The following is a 19,561-nucleotide window of genomic DNA, read 5'->3' on the forward strand; positions in this document are numbered from 1 at the left end:
CTCAAAATGACCTTAGATATGACCATCATATGTCATTGAGACAAGCTGACCTTTCCTTTTGAGGTTTCACCATGACCTATTAATGAAAATGAATTAACATGTCATGGAGATCCCATTAAAAAATACATGGAACCCAGGGTTGCACTTATAAATCTCAAATATGGGTGGGTGTCAAATATTTTGTTAAGTAATCAAGTTGAATTATTGAAATAGCCTTTAAAGGTTGTTACCTGTTTTTAAAAGTGTCTTTTCTTGCCACAATGCATGTTTTAATGAAGCATTGCTCAGAGCTATTGGGTGCCACTAAGTGGAATAGGAATGTAAACTCTTCAAGGAGTCATAAGTTATAACTCCTGTTTTATATGCAGTTTCTCTTGCTCAATTTTTTTTTTTATGTACATACATATAAATCTTTACTTAAATAATTTTAGTGTGTGGTATATCTTTCAGGTTGATGAAATACATAAACTATACCATTATATACCTGTCTGACCTTTAAGATTAAATATAAATGAAAACACACCTAGAAAACAATTACATGTAAAACATAATGTTGAAATGTGTTTTGACAGACATAATATATGTCTGACAATTGAAAGAAAGAAAAGGTATATCAATTTACTTAATATAGACTGAAATAGACTGTAAAAGTCACTCACATGTCTAAAATGGCATTTACTTTTTTTTGTCTCTAATCCAAATAAACAATGTGTGACATAGGTATAAACTTTGAAGAAACAAGTACAATTTAATTCAGTAGTATGGGAATGGGTTAACGGTCTTTCCTTACAAACATTGTGTTAAGTATGGATTATAAGGTTAACGGATTAAATTAATAGAATTATAATTATTTTACGAAATTGTTTTCCTAAGGTATTTACATTGTTGAAATAACTATCTAGAATTCTTCAAAGGTGTCCGATAATTTTTTGGTTTAACAGGTAAGGCATGTAAATATTTAGAAATTTTTCATCTATTTTATCAAAATACTAAATGGTAATCAGAAATAAACTGCTAATAGAAGGTATATAATTAAGATACCGTTGTCAGAACTTACATGACATATTATTATTTGAATTAGAACACATAGCAGTTTGCATCAAATAATGGCAAAAGGCTTTTAACTTTAACAGCGACTGTATTTTTTTTGTTTTTTTTAGGTAAGATATTTTCCAACATGTACACTACATATAAATATTTTATTGATATTTATAATTTTAATAGATTTTAATTTCAAACATTATGTATAATATCATTTTTTTTTTTTTTTTTAAATTTCAGTCATAATACTCAAATAACAACATTTGAACATCCTGTTACTCGTAAACCTTCCAACCATGCTTCAAATAAAACAAGGTAAGTTTTGTAAAGCATAGAAAAACAAAGGATATAGGTATTCATCCATGACACAAAATCGGTATGCATGCACAACAAAAACTCAAAAAGCAAAGGAGTAGCACTTCTATTGCTGTTCTTCATCTCAAAGTCACAGTGAGGCCTTCAACACTAAGCAAATAAAAAAAATCGCCTAACTGCAAGTTTAAGAAAGCCCCTAGCACTGGTTGAGCGGAATTATTTGCAAAATAATTTTAGGTAGACTTTTTAAGATGTATGTAACACCACCAAATTGGGTGTTGATATTAAGTTAAAGTCTCAGGGGTTGAAGTCATAAAACTTTGCTCAGTGCTCGGAGCACAAAAATCATGCTCGAAACATGAAATCCAGCAATTTGATTGGTTGATTTTCGAGTCTGAGTACAAAAATCATGCTCGAAAGTTTTATGACCGCGAGGCCAGGTAACCATTATACCAACTTGCTGGTTCTCTTGTCAAAAATGTGTGCTAACAGAGATATAAAAGCTAGGACAGTCAGACAGTAAGTCAGTCATTATATTATGATAACATTTGTTGCATTAAAAGTGATAATTAATATCCACAAACATAGCTGAATTGCAGTATCATCATGGATCTATCCAAAATGGTCCTTTTCTTGAACATACGTAAAACTAAATCAGGGGGGATCCAGCCATTTTAAAAAGGGGGTTCCAACTATATGTCCCCATTCAAATGCATTGATCGCCCTAAAAAAAGGGGTTCCAACCCACGGACCCCCCCCTGGATCCGCCAATGTTAATCTGCATGTTAAAAGATCTCTTAAATTTTGAGTCTGAATATCTTGTTTTGATTGATATTCTGACAATAAATTGTCTCATTCCGATTAGACCTTATACTAGCCTTTATCTATTCATTCATTTAAAAGTACATTGCATTTCATTACCATAATTATACATTCACAATTGAAATTCTGTATGACAACATAGGTATCCATTACTCTGAAGAAACTAACAATTGATGTTAAGTTTCAAAGCTTTAAACTTCTCAAGATATAGTTTTAAGTTCACACTTTATTGATTTAAATGCATGGGGTATCATTGAAAGAATCCAGTATCTCTGGGAAACTTTCTCAAATAATCAAAAAGGGGTGTCACTAACCAGGTATTGGATTGCCAACGTTTTGTATTGTATGTTCATGTTCAATTATCATGTTTTAGAAAATACCATAAAATGGCAACAAATAAAAACTTAACAAATGTGTATCAGTGGGAAATCACGGTTTAATGATTGATCTTTTATTAACAGTAAATAGCTGATAAAATGTGAACAAATAAAATGAAGGGGGACATTACCACCAGATAACAATGTATACCTATGTGTTCGATTTATTGAGGTTTATTCCTGTCCTGAAATGAAATAATTTTAAATTCAGACATGACTTTGTTTATATTATGAAGTTGTGTTATATTTTTAGCTTCATTGTTGTGATTTTATAATGTTTTGGAAAGTAATTATGATAGTGTGGTAAGAAAGGTCTAATATGGGATTTGATCACTTATTTGGAAGTTGCCTGTTGTGGTAAGCAAAACCATTCATAACATATATATATTTATAGTTCATGTACAAAACATGTATGACAGCGTGGACTGGGTTATTCGGTGCTATTGACATTTCTATGTTTTCATTAGCATTTATAAGTGATCAGGAAAAACTGAACACTTTTTTCCCTAACTATCATTTATCAAGTCTTTTCTTTTAAAAAGATGATTAACGAGTTATTTTGATTTTAATTGTTGACTAATTAAGTATCTTAGAAAGGGTTGTTTCCCAAACTTGCTTAATCGATCATTTACACAGCATATTCAGAAATAAATGCAAATGCAAATGCAAAATAATTTGAAGATATGGGGACAGTCTACCCTCTTACTCACTACTATATACGGTATTCAAGTAAACAGTAAACACAGATGCGGAATTTAACATTTGTTGATTTTAGGATTGAATTGGTTTATATCAACATTGTGTTGACCTGTCCTTATCAGTGGAGTCATTATTCATAAACATCTCCAGATATACACAAGTACATACAGATGTTATAAAAAACTTTATTGCACCAATTTGACAGATGCATAAACAAGTATTTGACATAGAAATGGTGACATACTGTTGTATTACATCAGTCAGACTGTTATAGTGATGTTTTATCTACAGATTTTATCACTAATAGTGTCTGTCATGGTACTGATCAATCAATGTATAGGTAATCCCATTCACAACCTGTCAAAATTATTATACACTTGATTAGGTTAAACTTCTCAAATAAATTCAAAAGTGTGTGTTTACTTTAGTTTAAATACACAAACTGTATCGATCTGTGGTGAATTTTAAAAATTCTAGCGTCTCTTAAACCGAAGACACAAAAGAAAGATGTAAATTTTAAATATAGAAGAAAAGTATAAAAAATTGCATGCACATTAGATAAATTTCCAAATGTATAAAGTCAATACTGAAATTATTATATGGGTCATTTTCAAAAAATGTCGAATTTTGAAATTGAAAAATTTATTAAAAGTTACTTATTCAAACAACCCGCTACATAAGCAAATCAAAACAAACAGTACTTTAAGAACAACATTTTAAAAGATGCAATCTTAATGATGTCATACAAGAACATCTTGAAACATTTTTTGATTGGTGGTACAATATTTTGTCTATCCTGTTACCATTTTCAAAAGAAATTTTGGGTTATTAAGAAAAGGTTTAGATAAAATGTTAAGCTTGTTTTACGTTACCAATTAGATGGTTTTCAAGAGAATAAACTTCTATATATATTCATTCTGTAAAATAATAGATTATCTGCCAATTTTCTAGGTTGTACGGAAAAATGGCTCTTAAAATTGGTTTTCAAAGGTTGTAAAAATTACCACCAGTAATGCAAGTCTAAGATAGCAGTTTATATTGTTCGGCCTTTTTTCACCCTTTCAAATGAACCCAACATCAAGTAAATCCCTCATAAGTTAATTTACTTTTCTCTTTATTTCGTTGGTAACAGGAACGTACGTTTCTGATATATTACTATATAAAAGTCTATCCTGTTACCTTTTTGTCTATCCTGTTACCGATATCAGTATTGCACCTGCAAATGCTTAATTGGGAAGATTAAGACGTTATAACCTTAAGATGGGTTCAAACAATGAAATATTTCATTTGTTTCCCACCTACATGTTAAGATAAAAAAAATTAACGACGTTTTTGTCTACAATTGTCTATCCTGTTACTGTAACCATAGCAACCATAGTAACAGTATAGACATAACAGGATAGACAAATTTCTTCGTTTTTGATTGCTGTTGTGAAATAACTACTCCTTTGGTGAAGTGATTATGGTTTTCTATTGTGAATTTGGTTTCCAACACGTTATTGCACTTTTTACAACCATACTGTTAGTGTAATTAATCAAAATGGTTGGTAACAGCATAGACATAAAAAAAAGTACGCTCTATTTTTTTCACTAAATGTCTTGAAATTTCTTTTCTCTACACTGTCGTTCAAGAAACGAGGCGTTTTAATGTAAAGATTACTTTGCATTTTCGAAATCAACACTGACTGATTCAATATTCATAGGGAGAATAATTTAACGACTGATTTTAGTAGCGGTAACAAGATAGACATGAACCTCCTGTACGCTGATTGAATTTAGTTTGTAGATAATCTGTTACATACAATGATAAAGAAGCTACGATTTTTCGTTAGAATTATAATTAACGTTCTTAAAAAGTCCCTTTTGCAGATATCAAGGCGATCAGAAAGTCGGAAAAAAATCATTTGAAATGTGTTTTTCTGACAATGTACGCACACAAATACCCCCCAAATCGGACTTAAATGCAGTTTAATCTTATCAAAATAGATGTAAGGTGTGTTTATTATTAGTGTTCTGAATCACAAATCCGACAAGCTTTCATTTAAACCATTACAACTGAAATTTCCATTAGAAATAAAAAATTAAGCATGGGTGTACTGAAAATTGGACATTTTTTGAAAATGACCCATATATATATAATAATTCTTTATTTGCAAAACAGACAAAAACCAATTTTGGTTATGGCAAATACATTGACAAAACAAAACATGATCAAACATAATGTAAACTCGACAATATTATAAGAGATATGATAAAAATTTGCAATGCTTTTTATTGCAATAAGAATTTGCATTCTGATATCCAATACATATATATCTTCATCATCATCTGCATGCAGAATTTCTCTAACAAATGAGATGAGATTGCTGATAAATATTTAAACCTTAAAAGTCGTAAAGCAGTCTTAAATTTGCCGACTGTAATCTTATACTTTGCAAATCATTTTCTCCCTGTGTTGAAGACCCATTGGTGGCCATCACCTTTGACTGTTTTCTGTTCGTTGGTTGGATTGTCTTTTACTGTGACTTTCCCCAAGTCCATCTCTTAATTTCAAATTATTCCCAAAAAGCTTTATGCATACCGCCACATTTGTTAAAATTAAAGCAAATTCAAATTTTAGCTGGTATAAGTAAGAATATTGTTTTGTTTGATGGTACTTACTATAAGGGTGTAGAACGACCTTGAATACACATGAAGGTCTGGCGCAGTGATTTTGTTTGAAAGGAATTTTTATAAAATATATATACATAGATAACAAAAGTATTAATATTTACATTATAAACACATTAAAATAAGATATTGTTTTAAATTCAAATAGAAAAAATGTTTGTGCAATTTACTAGCAATTCCTCTTTTCAGAATGTAAGTTATGTCATTAGTTGGAATTTCCATGGTTTAGGATGATTTTGACCAATCACAAAGTTTTGATTTACACTACTGAATATATTACCCAGTGTACAATAAATTCCAAAAAGGCAAATTATGAAAAACTAATATGTATATATTTTTTTCTATTCCAGTTCATCTTCCTCACCCCCACGAACACCAACCAGTCCCACCACACAAGAGGTATGTATAAAGGCTTGGTCGGATAGATTCAGGATCGTTTGATTTTAAGAGACCTCAGAAAAGAATCAATTCTATTTATATAAATTACTATAACTGAACATTATGTGTAAATCATTTGAAATTTGACTCGGAATCAATTTAGAAGTTTGGAACATATCCTGTTTTATTGTATGAATATTGATCAGAGTAATGTTTCAAGGAATCATTAAACATTTATATATATCAACTGACCATATATACATTATCCTTAATGGAGATCATATTAATGTTGGATTCCCTTGTTTACCTGTGAAATGAAAAATAATTTAAGGGTTACATATTTATGATAGATAGATATCTTGTTAACTGACGGTTGACGGCCATGTGTACCCCGGGGATATGATTTTTAACTGTCTGTGACCATGTCATTCAGATTGGTATTTTTTCTAGGTTAGATGTTTTATAAGTTAATAATCTGTCATTGAATGTAGAAATGACTGAAGGAAAAGATTGAAAGGGTTATTTTTTCCTGTTTTCGAAGATTCTAGTTATCAATCTTATTTGAAAAAAGGACTAAAGTGCCAAAATTTGTGTTAAATTGTTTGGAGCTGGAAGCATATTGTGTACATTTTTTTCATTGAAGTTTGTGATATTCTAAATTTTAATGGAAATTACTACAAACTCTGTTGATGTGAAATTTTAGTAATGCTTATTTTTAAAACTGATATTTGGATTTCGTTTTGCAGTCAAACAGAAAAGTAGCAGCAACACCAACAAAAGTCAAGTGAGTAAACAGTTCCTTTATGTATGATTTGTGCAAATCCTGTATATATCTTCTTTTTTCTTTCTAGAAAAGGGGTTTCTTAAAGTTCCAATGGAATGCAAGTTTGTTAATATTGAAGCTATATTTAGGCAGCAATGTTTGCTGAAGTCTCAATCTGATCACAAACTCCTAATGATTAAGGAGATATAAATCCAGGAAACAAACAATATTTTACTGTTATACTTGGAATAGGATTTTTAGAATGTATTGCAAATATGTACTTAAATAAAAATGCAGAGTGGATTGAAAATTAAACAAAACAAAAAAGCTGAATTAATTGAGAGCAATTAATCAATTATTTGGAATACCACCTTCATCTTTTTGTAAATATTTGGAGTTTTACAATGCAGAAAAACATCATAGGTATAAAACAGCTTATAAATATTTTCATGGCACTATTCTCATTAAACAGAAAATTTATTATAAACTTATCTCTATTTTCAATTAACCAGAAAGCAAGTAAAGTGTTTTGTAAGCAAACACCCTTGTACATAATGTACTATTGTTTGATAACAGAGGTTAAAACACAAGATAATGGTTAATATCAAAGAAAGTCTTTCTTTTGTTAAATATATTTGATATTCATAGCCTCCTATACTGAACAGGTAAAGTGAGGCATTGCACGACTCACATTCAACAAGATCTATTGCTTGTAATATTTGAGCTGTGTTGGATATCGGTCTTATACAAATCAACATCAATACATCTGTATATAAACCTATTTTTTTTTTTTTTTTTAAATAAACGGAAAGTCTGGGACTGTTTGCAAGTGGAATTGTTATTTGAATGCTACAAAACATACCAAACTTCATCTTTTATTTCATTGTATTTCATATATTAAGTTAGTACCCAACACTTTAACTAAAATTAATTTGGCTCGTTTAACTATAAAATTTTGACAAAGTATTTACTTTGACCCTCTGACATAAATATAAAAATTTAATTTTTTTTTGAACTAACCATTTTATCAGAAAAATTACTCTGGTTATATTGCAGTTTGACAAACACTTATTTTGATCATTGAGAAGCCTAATATTCTAACAACACAACGTAATTAAAATGTTTAGCTGATTTTACAGAGTTATCTCCCTGTAGTGTTAACCACCTTAATGTTCCAAATCAGATCAGAGTATAATAAATATACATAATTACCTACACTTGCATCAAGCCAATGTCTATCAGACGCAGCTTATTTGTTACATGAGAAACAAGTTTTGTTGGAAACAAGTTGCATGAGAAACAATGTGTTACATAAGAAACAGGTTACATGTGTAACAGTGTCTTACATGAGAAACAGGGTGTTACATGAGAAACAATGACTTTGGGCTGATTGCAGAAACCAGTCTGACTGATCTTTGCATAAAATTCAACTTGGCTTTAGACACTGGGTATATGTAGCAGTATTGTCTTATTTTAAATCCAGTCAAGTATTTTTTTACCATAATTATTTTCCTTGAACACTTTTGTAAATCGTGCTTTGCAATAAATTTTGAAATTTTGATTTTCATTGCTTTTAAACCATCATTTTTTAAAGCAATTGCTTTTATGCCGTCGCGTATGGCCATCTTTGTGACCCAGATCAGAGACTCCGCCCAGATCAAGCCATAGTATTTTGTTAAACAGGCTCCTGGTCAGTCATTCTTTAACACCTATGTATGTTTTCTAATGCAATACATAGCTTGAAACTTTAAAAAAAAGTTAGTGGATTTAAGAAGTTTCAGAATATGTTCTTGTAGATGTATTTTTGTATTTAAAGGGTCAACCGTTTGACTATCAAATAACATAGAAGTCCGAGTGAAAAAAAGTACATTTTTATAAATGCGATTCCGTTTTCCGCCGTTCGTACGATGTTTCAACAAAATATGGATTCATTTCAGTTGTTGATTTAGTATTGAAAATTTAACTGAATTATCTCCTAATAAATACGGTTTTTTATGTTTAATTTGTGTTTCTTTAAGAGGTCAGGTGCTCTTGTTCATTCATAAAATTATCGTTCATTCATACATTTATCGTAAAATCAAAATCACTACACAGGTTAATGCGTAGTGTCAAATTATTACCTGTAATCTAAAAATAGACAAACTTTATTTGCGCAAATAATTTAGCGGAACTTGTTGAAAACACATAACAATAAGTTCGTTTTCCTTTTCTGTCAAAACTCCGTAATATTTATCGATCACCTTACTAATGAAATGGACCCGTCCAAACGTAGTAGATGCCAAGTCGGTCCAGATAAAGAGATATTTACAATTTGGAATTTTCTAGTTTATTAATACATAGATTGAAAAAAAGGACGTCTTTTTAAATATCATGATCAAAACTGGGTTTGCATAACAAATGTCAGATGAAACCATTATCCTCGTCTTTTCAGTGAACAAGTCTACTACGTTTGTTGACACTCGACGGTCCACCGTGTTAGCAATTTTATTTCACATGTTTTCGAAATATTGAAGATCATTTTTCGCAATGTTTCCTGAAAATTGATAAATATCAAAGCAACGTAGAGCCGTTTGTTCTTGTTCGTATAATAAAATTGAGAATGGAAATGGGGAATTTGTCAAAGAGACAACAACCCGACCATAGAAAAACACAACAGCAGAATTAAGGTCACCAACAGGTCTTCAATGCAGCGAAAAATTCCCGCACCAGGAGGTGTCCTTCAGCTGGCCCCTATACAATATATATACTAGTTCAGTGATAACGATTTAATGTCATGTTTGTCTGTGATGACCCCCCTTTTCGGGATTGCATGAGAATTGTAGTTATCTCGTACTGACCCACATGCACTTGTTTCTATCCATAGGAAGGTCGACTATCCATATAAAACTATTTATATGGATAATCGACCTTCCTATGGACAGAAACAAGTGCCTGTGCTCGTACCGCATCAGAAGGACACATATCGACTGAGCAATAATGTTTGGAACTTAGTTTTAAAAATGATGACAAAGTAACATTATGAAAATATTTTTATTAAGCTGAAATATACATTTATTCTTTACATGTTTATGTCTTGTAAGATATTTTATTTCTTTCCCGTTTTTTAACATTTGCGTCTGGAAAGTTGAAATGTTTTAACTTAATCATTTGTGTTAATGGTTAAATATAAATTAATAATGAAAATTGTTAAAATTAAATCAATAAAGGAAATTATTGCCAAGGAAGTTACAAACACTACCAGGGGATAATCCATGATGATTTCTTTTTGAGTTATATGTTTCAGCACATGTATATTTGACCCCAACTTTAGCCTGGTAAACGTGTTGTCTCCTTGTGAAATATAAAACATATTAAAAATGACTTTCTGCTAAAGTCTTTTATTTATATAAAGTTAAAACCTTCTTACCTTTAACTAGACAACACTCATGTCAGGTTTAATTCTTGTATATATGTGGATGAAAAATAAAAGTCCCCAAACATTAACATGGCAGCAATTGCTTTTACAGCCTTTAAGGCTTTGATTATTTGACCTTCCAACTGATATGATTTGAGTGCCATTAATGGGTCTTATGCAGTAAAAACTCTTGTTCTCCTCATATGGATTTAGGAGCTGTATGGATATTTTGTTGTATTTCATATGAATTGTCAACTAGTGCAATGTATTTAATTAACAGGAACTGTAAAATTGAATTACATTTGTAAATGCCAAACACATGAATATAAAGATCAATATTCGTAAGGTATATAAACAAGTTGTTACACCTGTTTTCACCTTGGTTTGTTTACATTGTACATACTCAACATTAAATTCCCTTGACAAGTTCAATGCACTTAGGCATAACTGAAATTCGTTCATTCTTTGATAAAACCAGAAATGGCTACAGCAAACACAAAATCAATCAAATGTAGGAACAGTTGTTTGACATGTATTGTTATGATAAATAATGAACGGTGCCAACTTTCTACAGCTGAGTTTACTAAAAATTGTAATCACTGAAAAACCAATCAAGAAATACTGCTACAATTTGTTTTATGCATTATCTTCCAAATTACTTGCATGACGCAACTCAATGTTCACAAGGTTGTAATGTTAAACCGCAGAGGGAGAATCTGAAATTCAATTTCCTTGGAATTGCGAAACTGATTACGGCTCAAATTTTGATGGAAAATGAATTGCTTTAAAATCAGGTAGGCAGCTAAATTTGTGGCTTTATTTTGTGTAATAATTTCTGCTTATCTTTTTAAAATTTAATCAACACTTTCATTCTGATGTTTGTAATAAGATTTAATTTTCTTTTAAGTGCACATAAAAGAATCTAATTTCATATCTTTAAATTGATTTCTTTAAATAATATTTCATGTTTAAGTTCTATAAGTTATTGAAATGAGATAAAATGAAAACTGCAAATATCATTCTTAAGTTTGTACTGTTAATAATTTGAATGCATTATATTGAAAACACTAGACAGGCTGCATAATATTTTAAAGAATTTCATCTCTAATATATATGTCTTGAACCATTTTTTTGCAAATATAGTTTAAGATTATTGAAAACATTTTGATGAATTTTAGAAGATATAAATTCTATTTTCTTCATTCTTATAGTTTATGAATAAAAACCATAAATTATGGATTTTGTTTTTTTCAAACATATTCTGAAATTAAGTGAATCTGAGAACCCTATAGTGTGAGGTTTATTCAATTTCCTTTGCGTTTTTATGGAATATTACTAGATGAGATTTAAATGTAAGTTATAACTGTTAAAACACACATCTATCTTGTTGCATAACATCTGCATTGATTTGTAAATTTACAGATGTTAATATCTGCAATCCTCATCACCTTGAAATCAGTAAGATGAGAAATTATGTCCTCTGCCCAGTATATCATAAAGCTGCTCTTCACTAATGTTCTGTTGTAAACTATTGATACTAATTGATGCTACACTGTAGTTTCTTTAACCATATTTATTCCCATTGAATATACATTTGTAATTGTATGTTATTGATGTACCCATTTCGGTTCTTCACAAAATTTTCAAAATGCACCATGGAAATTAACATAGCACAAGTTTCTAATAAATATAGCACTATGGCTTCTATACGTTATATTATGAAAATCATCCAAGGTAGCACCAGGGTAAAAAGGTGCTGTAAGGCTGTGGGGAGAACACTGCTCATCTTATTTCCATGATCTATAATACTGCAGTTGCTAATATTGAGCTGATACATACTATACATCACAGTTCAAAGTATCTATAGTGGGTATAGGTTTTAACTTGTCAGTCAATCAGTCAGTTACTCTGTCAGTCATATTTATTTCCAAGTACTAAGTCCATTACTTCGTATTAATTGCAATCTAAAAAAATACTTGGATATACCTTAAGGTCCCTATTGATTTTCAGCTTTCATGGTCATAGGGACTGGTTATTTGAGCTTCATGCTCTCTAAAGGTTCTTTTATTATGCCCCACCTACAATAGTAGAGGGGCATTATGTTTTCTGGTCTGTGCCTCCGTTCGTCCGTCCTTAGTACACTTGTTCCCCATGATATGATCTTTCTAATTTTAATGCCAAATTATAGTTTTGACCCCAATTTCATGGTCCACTGAACATAGAAAATGATAGTGCGAAGTTCAGGTTAAAGTTTTTGGTCAAGGTAGTTTTTGATGAAGTTAAAGTTACATCAACTTGAAACTTAGTACACATGTTCCCTATGATATGATCTTTCTAATTTTAATTCCAAATTAAAGTTTTGACCCCAATTTCACGGTCCACTGAACATAGAAAATGATAGTGCGAGTGGGGCATTCGTGTACTATGGACACATTCTTGTTAGATCTGCTTCTCTCTTTCTTTGTTTCTTAAATAACAGATTATTTTTATACCCCACGCAACGAAGTTGCGGAGGGTATAATGTTTTTGACCCGTCAGTCCGTCCGTCCGTCAGTCCGTCAGTCCTGTTTCTTGTCATCGCAACTCCTCTCAAACCACACAACAGAATTTCACGAAACCTTTTCAGATAATAAGGACATACTATGTAGTTGTGCATATTGATGGGAAGTTGCGATTCAATTTTTTTTCTAGGAGTTACGCCCCTTTGAACTTATTTACTTTATGTACTACTGCAACAGTTTGTCATCGCAACTCCTCTCAAACTACACAATAGAATTTCACGAAATCTTTTTATATGAAAAGGACATATCATGTAGTTGTGCATATCAAAGGGAAATTACGATTCAATTTTATTTCTAGGAGTTACGCCCCTTTGAACTTATTTGCTTCAATGTACTACTGAAACAGTTTGTCATCGCAACTCCTCTGAAACTACACAACAGAATTTCATGAAACCTTTTCAGATAATAAGGACATACTATGTAGTTGTGCATATCGACGGGAAATTACGATTCAATTTTATTTCTAGGAGTTACGCCCCTTTGAACTTATTTGCTTCAATGTACTTCTGCAACAGTTGTCATCTCAACTCCTCTGAAAACACACAACAGAATTTCATGAAATTTTGTAGATAATAAGGACATACTATGTAGATGTGTATATTGACAGGAAATTATTATTCAAATTTTTTCTTATACAATTTTTTTTTCTTATACTTATTTAATTTCTCCAATGACAATGTGGGGACGTGGGGTATGTGAGCGTGCTCACTAAGGTTCTTTAATTGCCTATGTAATTAATTTTTTTTTAGGTAAAAGTGTGTTAAAAAATTAGTTGTACGGTACATCTTCTCAGTTAACTATTAAATCAAATTTATAGAAAATAAAGACATCAACACCCAGGTACTACTGCTAGATAATATTTATATAACGTCTATTTGTTCCACCCTAACTTTACATGTTACCACACTACCACAGGGTGTTGGTTCACTAAACTCATTACAATTTATCAAATTTATTTAGTTCTATATTTAGAATCTTTAAAAATGCTTTTTAAGATAACCTTGAAAGCATAAACTAAACAAACTATTGCACATTGACAGTTTTAAGATCCCAACAACCAATTACAGCTATACCCTATCTAATCAATTGTTTACATTTCAGGTCATTAAAAGCACCTCCAGCCAAAAGAGAAGAAACAAACATGGTGGCCATGAAAGGGTGGCTTTATAGACAGGTGAGTTTCACTTTTATTATGGCATATTTATGGGTATTGTGTTTCTGGTCTCAGCATCTGTTGTCTGTGCCTTCGTTTGTCTGTTCATCTCCTGTCCAACCCGCTTCAGGTTAAATTTTTTGGTCAAGGTAGTTATTGATGAAGTTGAAGTCCAACCAACGTGAAACTTAGTACACATGTTCCCTATTATATGATCTTAATTTTAATGCCAAATTAGAGATTTTGATCCTAATTTTACAGTCCTCTGAACATAGAAAATTAGTACTCTGGATTAGTTTTGAACAAACAATGGTCTGTTTTAATATTGTTTAATTGAGTAAATCTTTTCTAAGAGATACTGTGGATTCAGTATTATTTATGAGATACTAAATTTTGCGGCTTTTATGCTCTTATTATGCTTTATGCTTTTATGCCCATATTTTCTTTAGACTTGAATGCAGATTTCTGCGAAATCCTGAAATCAGTTACAATAGCCAGGAAAATTGAATTGTTAAACCTCCAAAATTGGTACACTGTACCCGCAAATATATATGGATTTTCATTAACTTAAAAATTAATTAAATTATTTAATGGAGTTTGAAAAGAAATCATAGACATGACACTAACATAGTTTTATATCAGGCAAAAGTGTAATTAAACTAATGAATAATTACCCTTTATATTTGACACACATGACCTACTGAAATGATCATGATGAATATTTTAAGGTCCAGTGAATAATATTTTTTTCGTGTTCTGGAAAGAAAAATATTTTAAGTTGGGGACACTGAACCAGATTTTAAACATAGTTTTAATTTGTAATCAACAATTACAGAAAGGTCTCACACCAAACATTACATTGCACAACTACACTCTGACACTTTTGAAAAATCTTTGAGACACTTAAAGTCATATGAATCTTCAAATTAAAATAAATGTTGCATATGTTTTTTTTATAACAAAATAGATAATTGTCATTATTAAACTTATGTACATACACTTTTTTATGAAAAAAATTCTTTATTTGTCCAAGTTAATAAGAAGTTTACTTTTTTTTTAATTGCTTGCTTCCAGCTGGAAGCAATTCCCCAACATATTTTCTGTATTCAAAGTGACCTTAGCGTGACCCTTCTTGTAAAAATCTGGTGATCGCAATACACATGGATCCATCACTAAAATAAACTATTATCTGATTGTACATGTTATACACGTGCTCAATATCCATGCTTCTTTGTTGATTGTTAACTATAAGGTGACAATCGGTAAACTATGGTTTCAAAACACGACAATAAATGAGCTGCCTTTTACACTTCATAACAGACTGAGAGTAAAAAAAAAGTGACGATTATATGATATTTTTGGGTAGAAAATGAGAAAATCGTGCACAGAAGACTAAGTTTATGATCTATGCATGCATTGGTTCAAGAATTGTATAGACATTATTTTTCACCACTCACTCATTTCATATTACTTCAAGAATCTTTAAAAAACTTGATACTCAATCGAAAAAAAACAGCAGTCCAATGTCAGTGCAAAGATAAACTCAAAAAACACAAAAACAAAATAAGCAGATTCAGACTCATCAGTGTCCTCACATAAATGTATATCAATCACTGATTTTATCATGAAAGATTGATTGGTTGATTGTTGATGTTTTATCACTTTCAACACTCATAGCTATATTATCTTGGCCACTTTTTATTGGTGGAGGAAACCAGACTAACTAGAGCATTATTTTTTAGCTTTTCCTATATATTATGCATATATCCTTGTTTTGAAAAGTAAAATATATACTCTTGATATTATCAAAGAGAATGCCCTCAATTAACAAGACCCACCTGTGAGTCCTTAAGTCTTGCACAAACGCATTACATAATCTGAATTAATGTATGGTAATTTACTATATGTAATTTACTTGATGGATAAAAGGAAATATCTTTCAATACAATATACTACAGATGCATGCTTTGTTCTGTTTTAGGAAAGTGGTTTTAAATCATGGAAGAAAAGATGGTGTGTTTTAGCCGATTTTGGGTTGTTTTTCTATAAAGGTAAATGTTTCATGTGTATGAATATTTTATCTCAATGACTGAACTAATGCTAAGAAAAACAGAAGATCAAAACAAATTTCTATATATAGCTACACTTTTAATAGTATTAGCAAGGAGTTAAAATTGCCTTTTCAGATTGTTACAAATTTTTAAAGATTTTTCATTCATAAATTAAAAAAAATCATAATTGTATTTGCTGTTTAAATGATTTAACATATTAACTTTAATTTTTTCAGATGATGAAGAAAAAAACCAGATCGGCTCTATATTACTTCCTAGTTATAAAATAGGTCAATGTCTGCCGGGAGAATCTAGTAAAAAGTATGCCTTCAAAGCAGAACATAGTAACATGAAAACGTACATGTTTGCGTCAGATAACCAAGAGAATATGGATATGTGGATAAACCTTCTCAAATCAGCCGCCATGTTAAGAGGTCCTATGTAAGTTTAATATTTTTGTTTTTCAGAATCTAGTGTTCTTGAAATCTTTTTCCCCTGGTGGTCCTCACTATTATTTCTAATGCAAAATACTAAAACTGTGCCAGTCCTTTGCATATTTTGGTGGTCAAATCCTAGGACCACCACTTTTCGAGAACTGTGGAATTTAAAGCATTCTGGACCTGAAAAAATCTGACAAAAAAAATCCATAAACCTTCTTTTGCCACACAGGAACAAATTAAGTTGAATAATTCTATTTAGAAGTCATTGGATTAAAAATTAAAAATACATAAAACATTTCTTATCAAAATAACAATATGGAGATGTGGAATGTTTTCCAATGAGACAACTATCCACCAGAGACAAAGGGATGTGGATGTGGATGTAATCAACTATAGGACACTGTACAGCTTTCAGCAATGAGAAAAAAATATACTCATAGTAAGATCTAAAACTTGCCAAAATGTGAACAAAAAAATCAAATACTGAAACCAATAGCCAAATTTCTGACAAAACAAATAGACATGGTTTATAAATGTAAATACTTATATAATAATACTTAAAAATAGACACATACATGTTTCAGCAGTTAAAGTTTAAAGACTTGTATTTTATATCTGCTGTTTATGCACACTTTGAAATATCGCGTATTTCTTTTTGATTTTCAGAATAGAAAAAGAACCTAACAATAATAGTCCTCAAAAGCTAGTCCCTAAGTCTGCTTTTATGGAATGGGATGAGGATGAAGGGTCTCCTATGAATAAAAAATTTTGGACAGAAGGACCTGATGTTGGGTCCCCACATGAAAGGAGACAGAGACCTCCAGAAAATAGGTCTCCAGATTATAATAGAAGTCCTCAAGGTCATAAAGGCCCACATTCCAACAATAGACAGCATGAACCAAGAACACCTGATAATCCTCACTCCAGAGATGATAAAAGATCGCCTGGTAGTCCATCCTCAAGGCCTAAAATTCCTATTGACAAAAATATGCCTAAAGGAATAACATATGACCCTTTCCATGGTTATCGTAATGATCCAAGGAATAACAAAGTTCAGGAGCAAGAAAAAGCAAGTCCTAGAGAAAGGTACAATGAGAGACACAGAGACCCAAAACAAAAGGGTCACAGGCATCAAGAAAACGACTCTAAACAAAGATACCCAAGTGATGATAGCCGTCAGAATGATCCTAGGCCACGATATTCTAGTAATGATAGCCAACAAAATGATCCTAGGCATCAATATCCAGATGATAGAAGGCAAAACGATCCTAGGCAACAATATCCTAATGACCCTAGGCAACAATATCCTAATGACCCTAGGCAACAATATCCTGATGATCCTAGGCAACAATATCCCAATGATGATAGACAAAATGATCCTAGGAACCGATACCCAAGTGATGACAGTCCACATGGACCAAAATCTAATCATAAAAACAGTCCTTATTTTAATTCTCGATCAGGAATTCCAATGGATGCGTTTAACAAATATGCATCAGAAAGAGCTCCTCGAGATTCAAGGTCACAATATCCTGAAGAAGCAGATAGGTACAGGTCACGTTCTGCAGAAAAGCATCAACCAACTATGGATTCAAGTTATCCAGAAGAAAATTCTCGGTATGGACCAAGAGATTCAAGGTCTGGTTATTCAGAGGAATCTGAACAGCAACGAAGGTCCCGTAAACGTGATCCTACAGATGGACTTCCTGCCATACCAAAAGAACAAATGCACAATGCTTCTAGACGACATAGGGACTCTGATAGAAGATATGAAAGACAAAGACCAAAAAGTGAATATATAGAAAGACCTCATCAGCATAATGGACATCCACAATTGGATAATCCTATGTTAAATGATGGGAGACAACCCCCACATGAATTTCTAAATGCTGCATATGGTCGGCAACAAGAACAAATGCAAAAATCTCATGTGAGTCAACAGGACTTGTCACCAGGTCGGTATTCTGATGATTCTCCGGAGAAACAAGCACCGAGAAGTCCAGGGTATGATGATGATAGTGGTATGTATGATCCCTTCCAAACTCAGAGAATTTACGATCCTTTTCATGGATATAGACACAAGCCTTCTCCAGAGACCAAGGGCAAGGAACCAGAGGTGGAATACAGTAAAATTATCAAAGTACGGAGAGGACAGGATGTGGAACAACATCCTCCAGAGGATTATCCTTACATGCAGATGAATTCTTCTAAGTAAATTAATACACTGTTTTCTAACTCAATATTTTTTTTTATACAATGTATCTAAGGAATTGAAAAATAAGAAGATGTGGTTTATTTGCCAATGAGACAACTCTTCACAAGAGACCAAATGACTTAGAAATTATAGAAACTATAGGTCTGACACTGCATGGCATTCAACAATGAGGAAATCTATATAGCATAGTATTTACAGCTATGAAAGGCCAATAGTTGACAAATGTAAAACAATTCAAACATGAAAACTTAATATCCGGGTTATGCATAAAACAATAAGGCAAAAACTAATGTGATATTCAACAACAATCACAGAACTACAGGCTGCTGACTTGAAACTGGGTCAAGTATACAGAAATTGGGTTGTAACATTTTTCTCAGGGTTGGCAAAGTATTACCCGCCCGGGAAAACCCAGGCGGGAATTCCCGGGTTTTCCCGGGCTGGGCAATACTCTCAGAAATGGGTAATACTGGGTAATACTGGGCAATAAGACTTTAAGCTTATTTTAACACAAAATAGTAAAGTCTTGTTGTAGTTTCATAGTATTATAGCTAAAAATATACATTTTATATAGATAACCATTGAGAGTCATGTTTCTAGAAGATTGAAAATTCAATTTCATTCTTTTCTTCACTACTTCTATGTAGGCAGAATACAAAATTTGAATATTTTCGGATTATTA

At 31.6% G+C, this 19,561-nt stretch overlaps 1 protein-coding gene across 11 annotated transcripts in view; it reads left to right on the forward strand.

The window, feature by feature from the left end:
• The window catches only part of LOC143083100 (uncharacterized), a 74,669-nt gene that overhangs the window by 19,478 nt on the left and 35,630 nt on the right, over positions 1–19,561 (forward strand). For 10 of the 11 annotated variants that reach the window (XM_076259321.1, XM_076259323.1, XM_076259325.1 and 7 more), the window contains 7 exons: positions 1,282–1,356; positions 6,275–6,323; positions 7,049–7,086; positions 14,122–14,194; positions 16,155–16,224; positions 16,461–16,665; positions 17,331–18,875. In XM_076259321.1, coding sequence (XP_076115436.1) covers positions 1,282–1,356; positions 6,275–6,323; positions 7,049–7,086; positions 14,122–14,194; positions 16,155–16,224; positions 16,461–16,665; positions 17,331–18,875 — 2,055 coding nt within the window. Of the gene's footprint in view, positions 1–1,281; positions 1,357–2,782; positions 2,913–6,274; positions 6,324–7,048; positions 7,087–14,121; positions 14,195–16,154; positions 16,225–16,460; positions 16,666–17,330; positions 18,876–19,561 lie in introns of those variants that run through there. The other variant, XM_076259330.1, reaches the window with a different exon arrangement.

The sequence above is a fragment of the Mytilus galloprovincialis genome, chromosome 7 (genome assembly GCF_965363235.1).
Source record: "Mytilus galloprovincialis chromosome 7, xbMytGall1.hap1.1, whole genome shotgun sequence".
Classification (NCBI taxonomy): domain Eukaryota; kingdom Metazoa; phylum Mollusca; class Bivalvia; order Mytilida; family Mytilidae; genus Mytilus; species Mytilus galloprovincialis.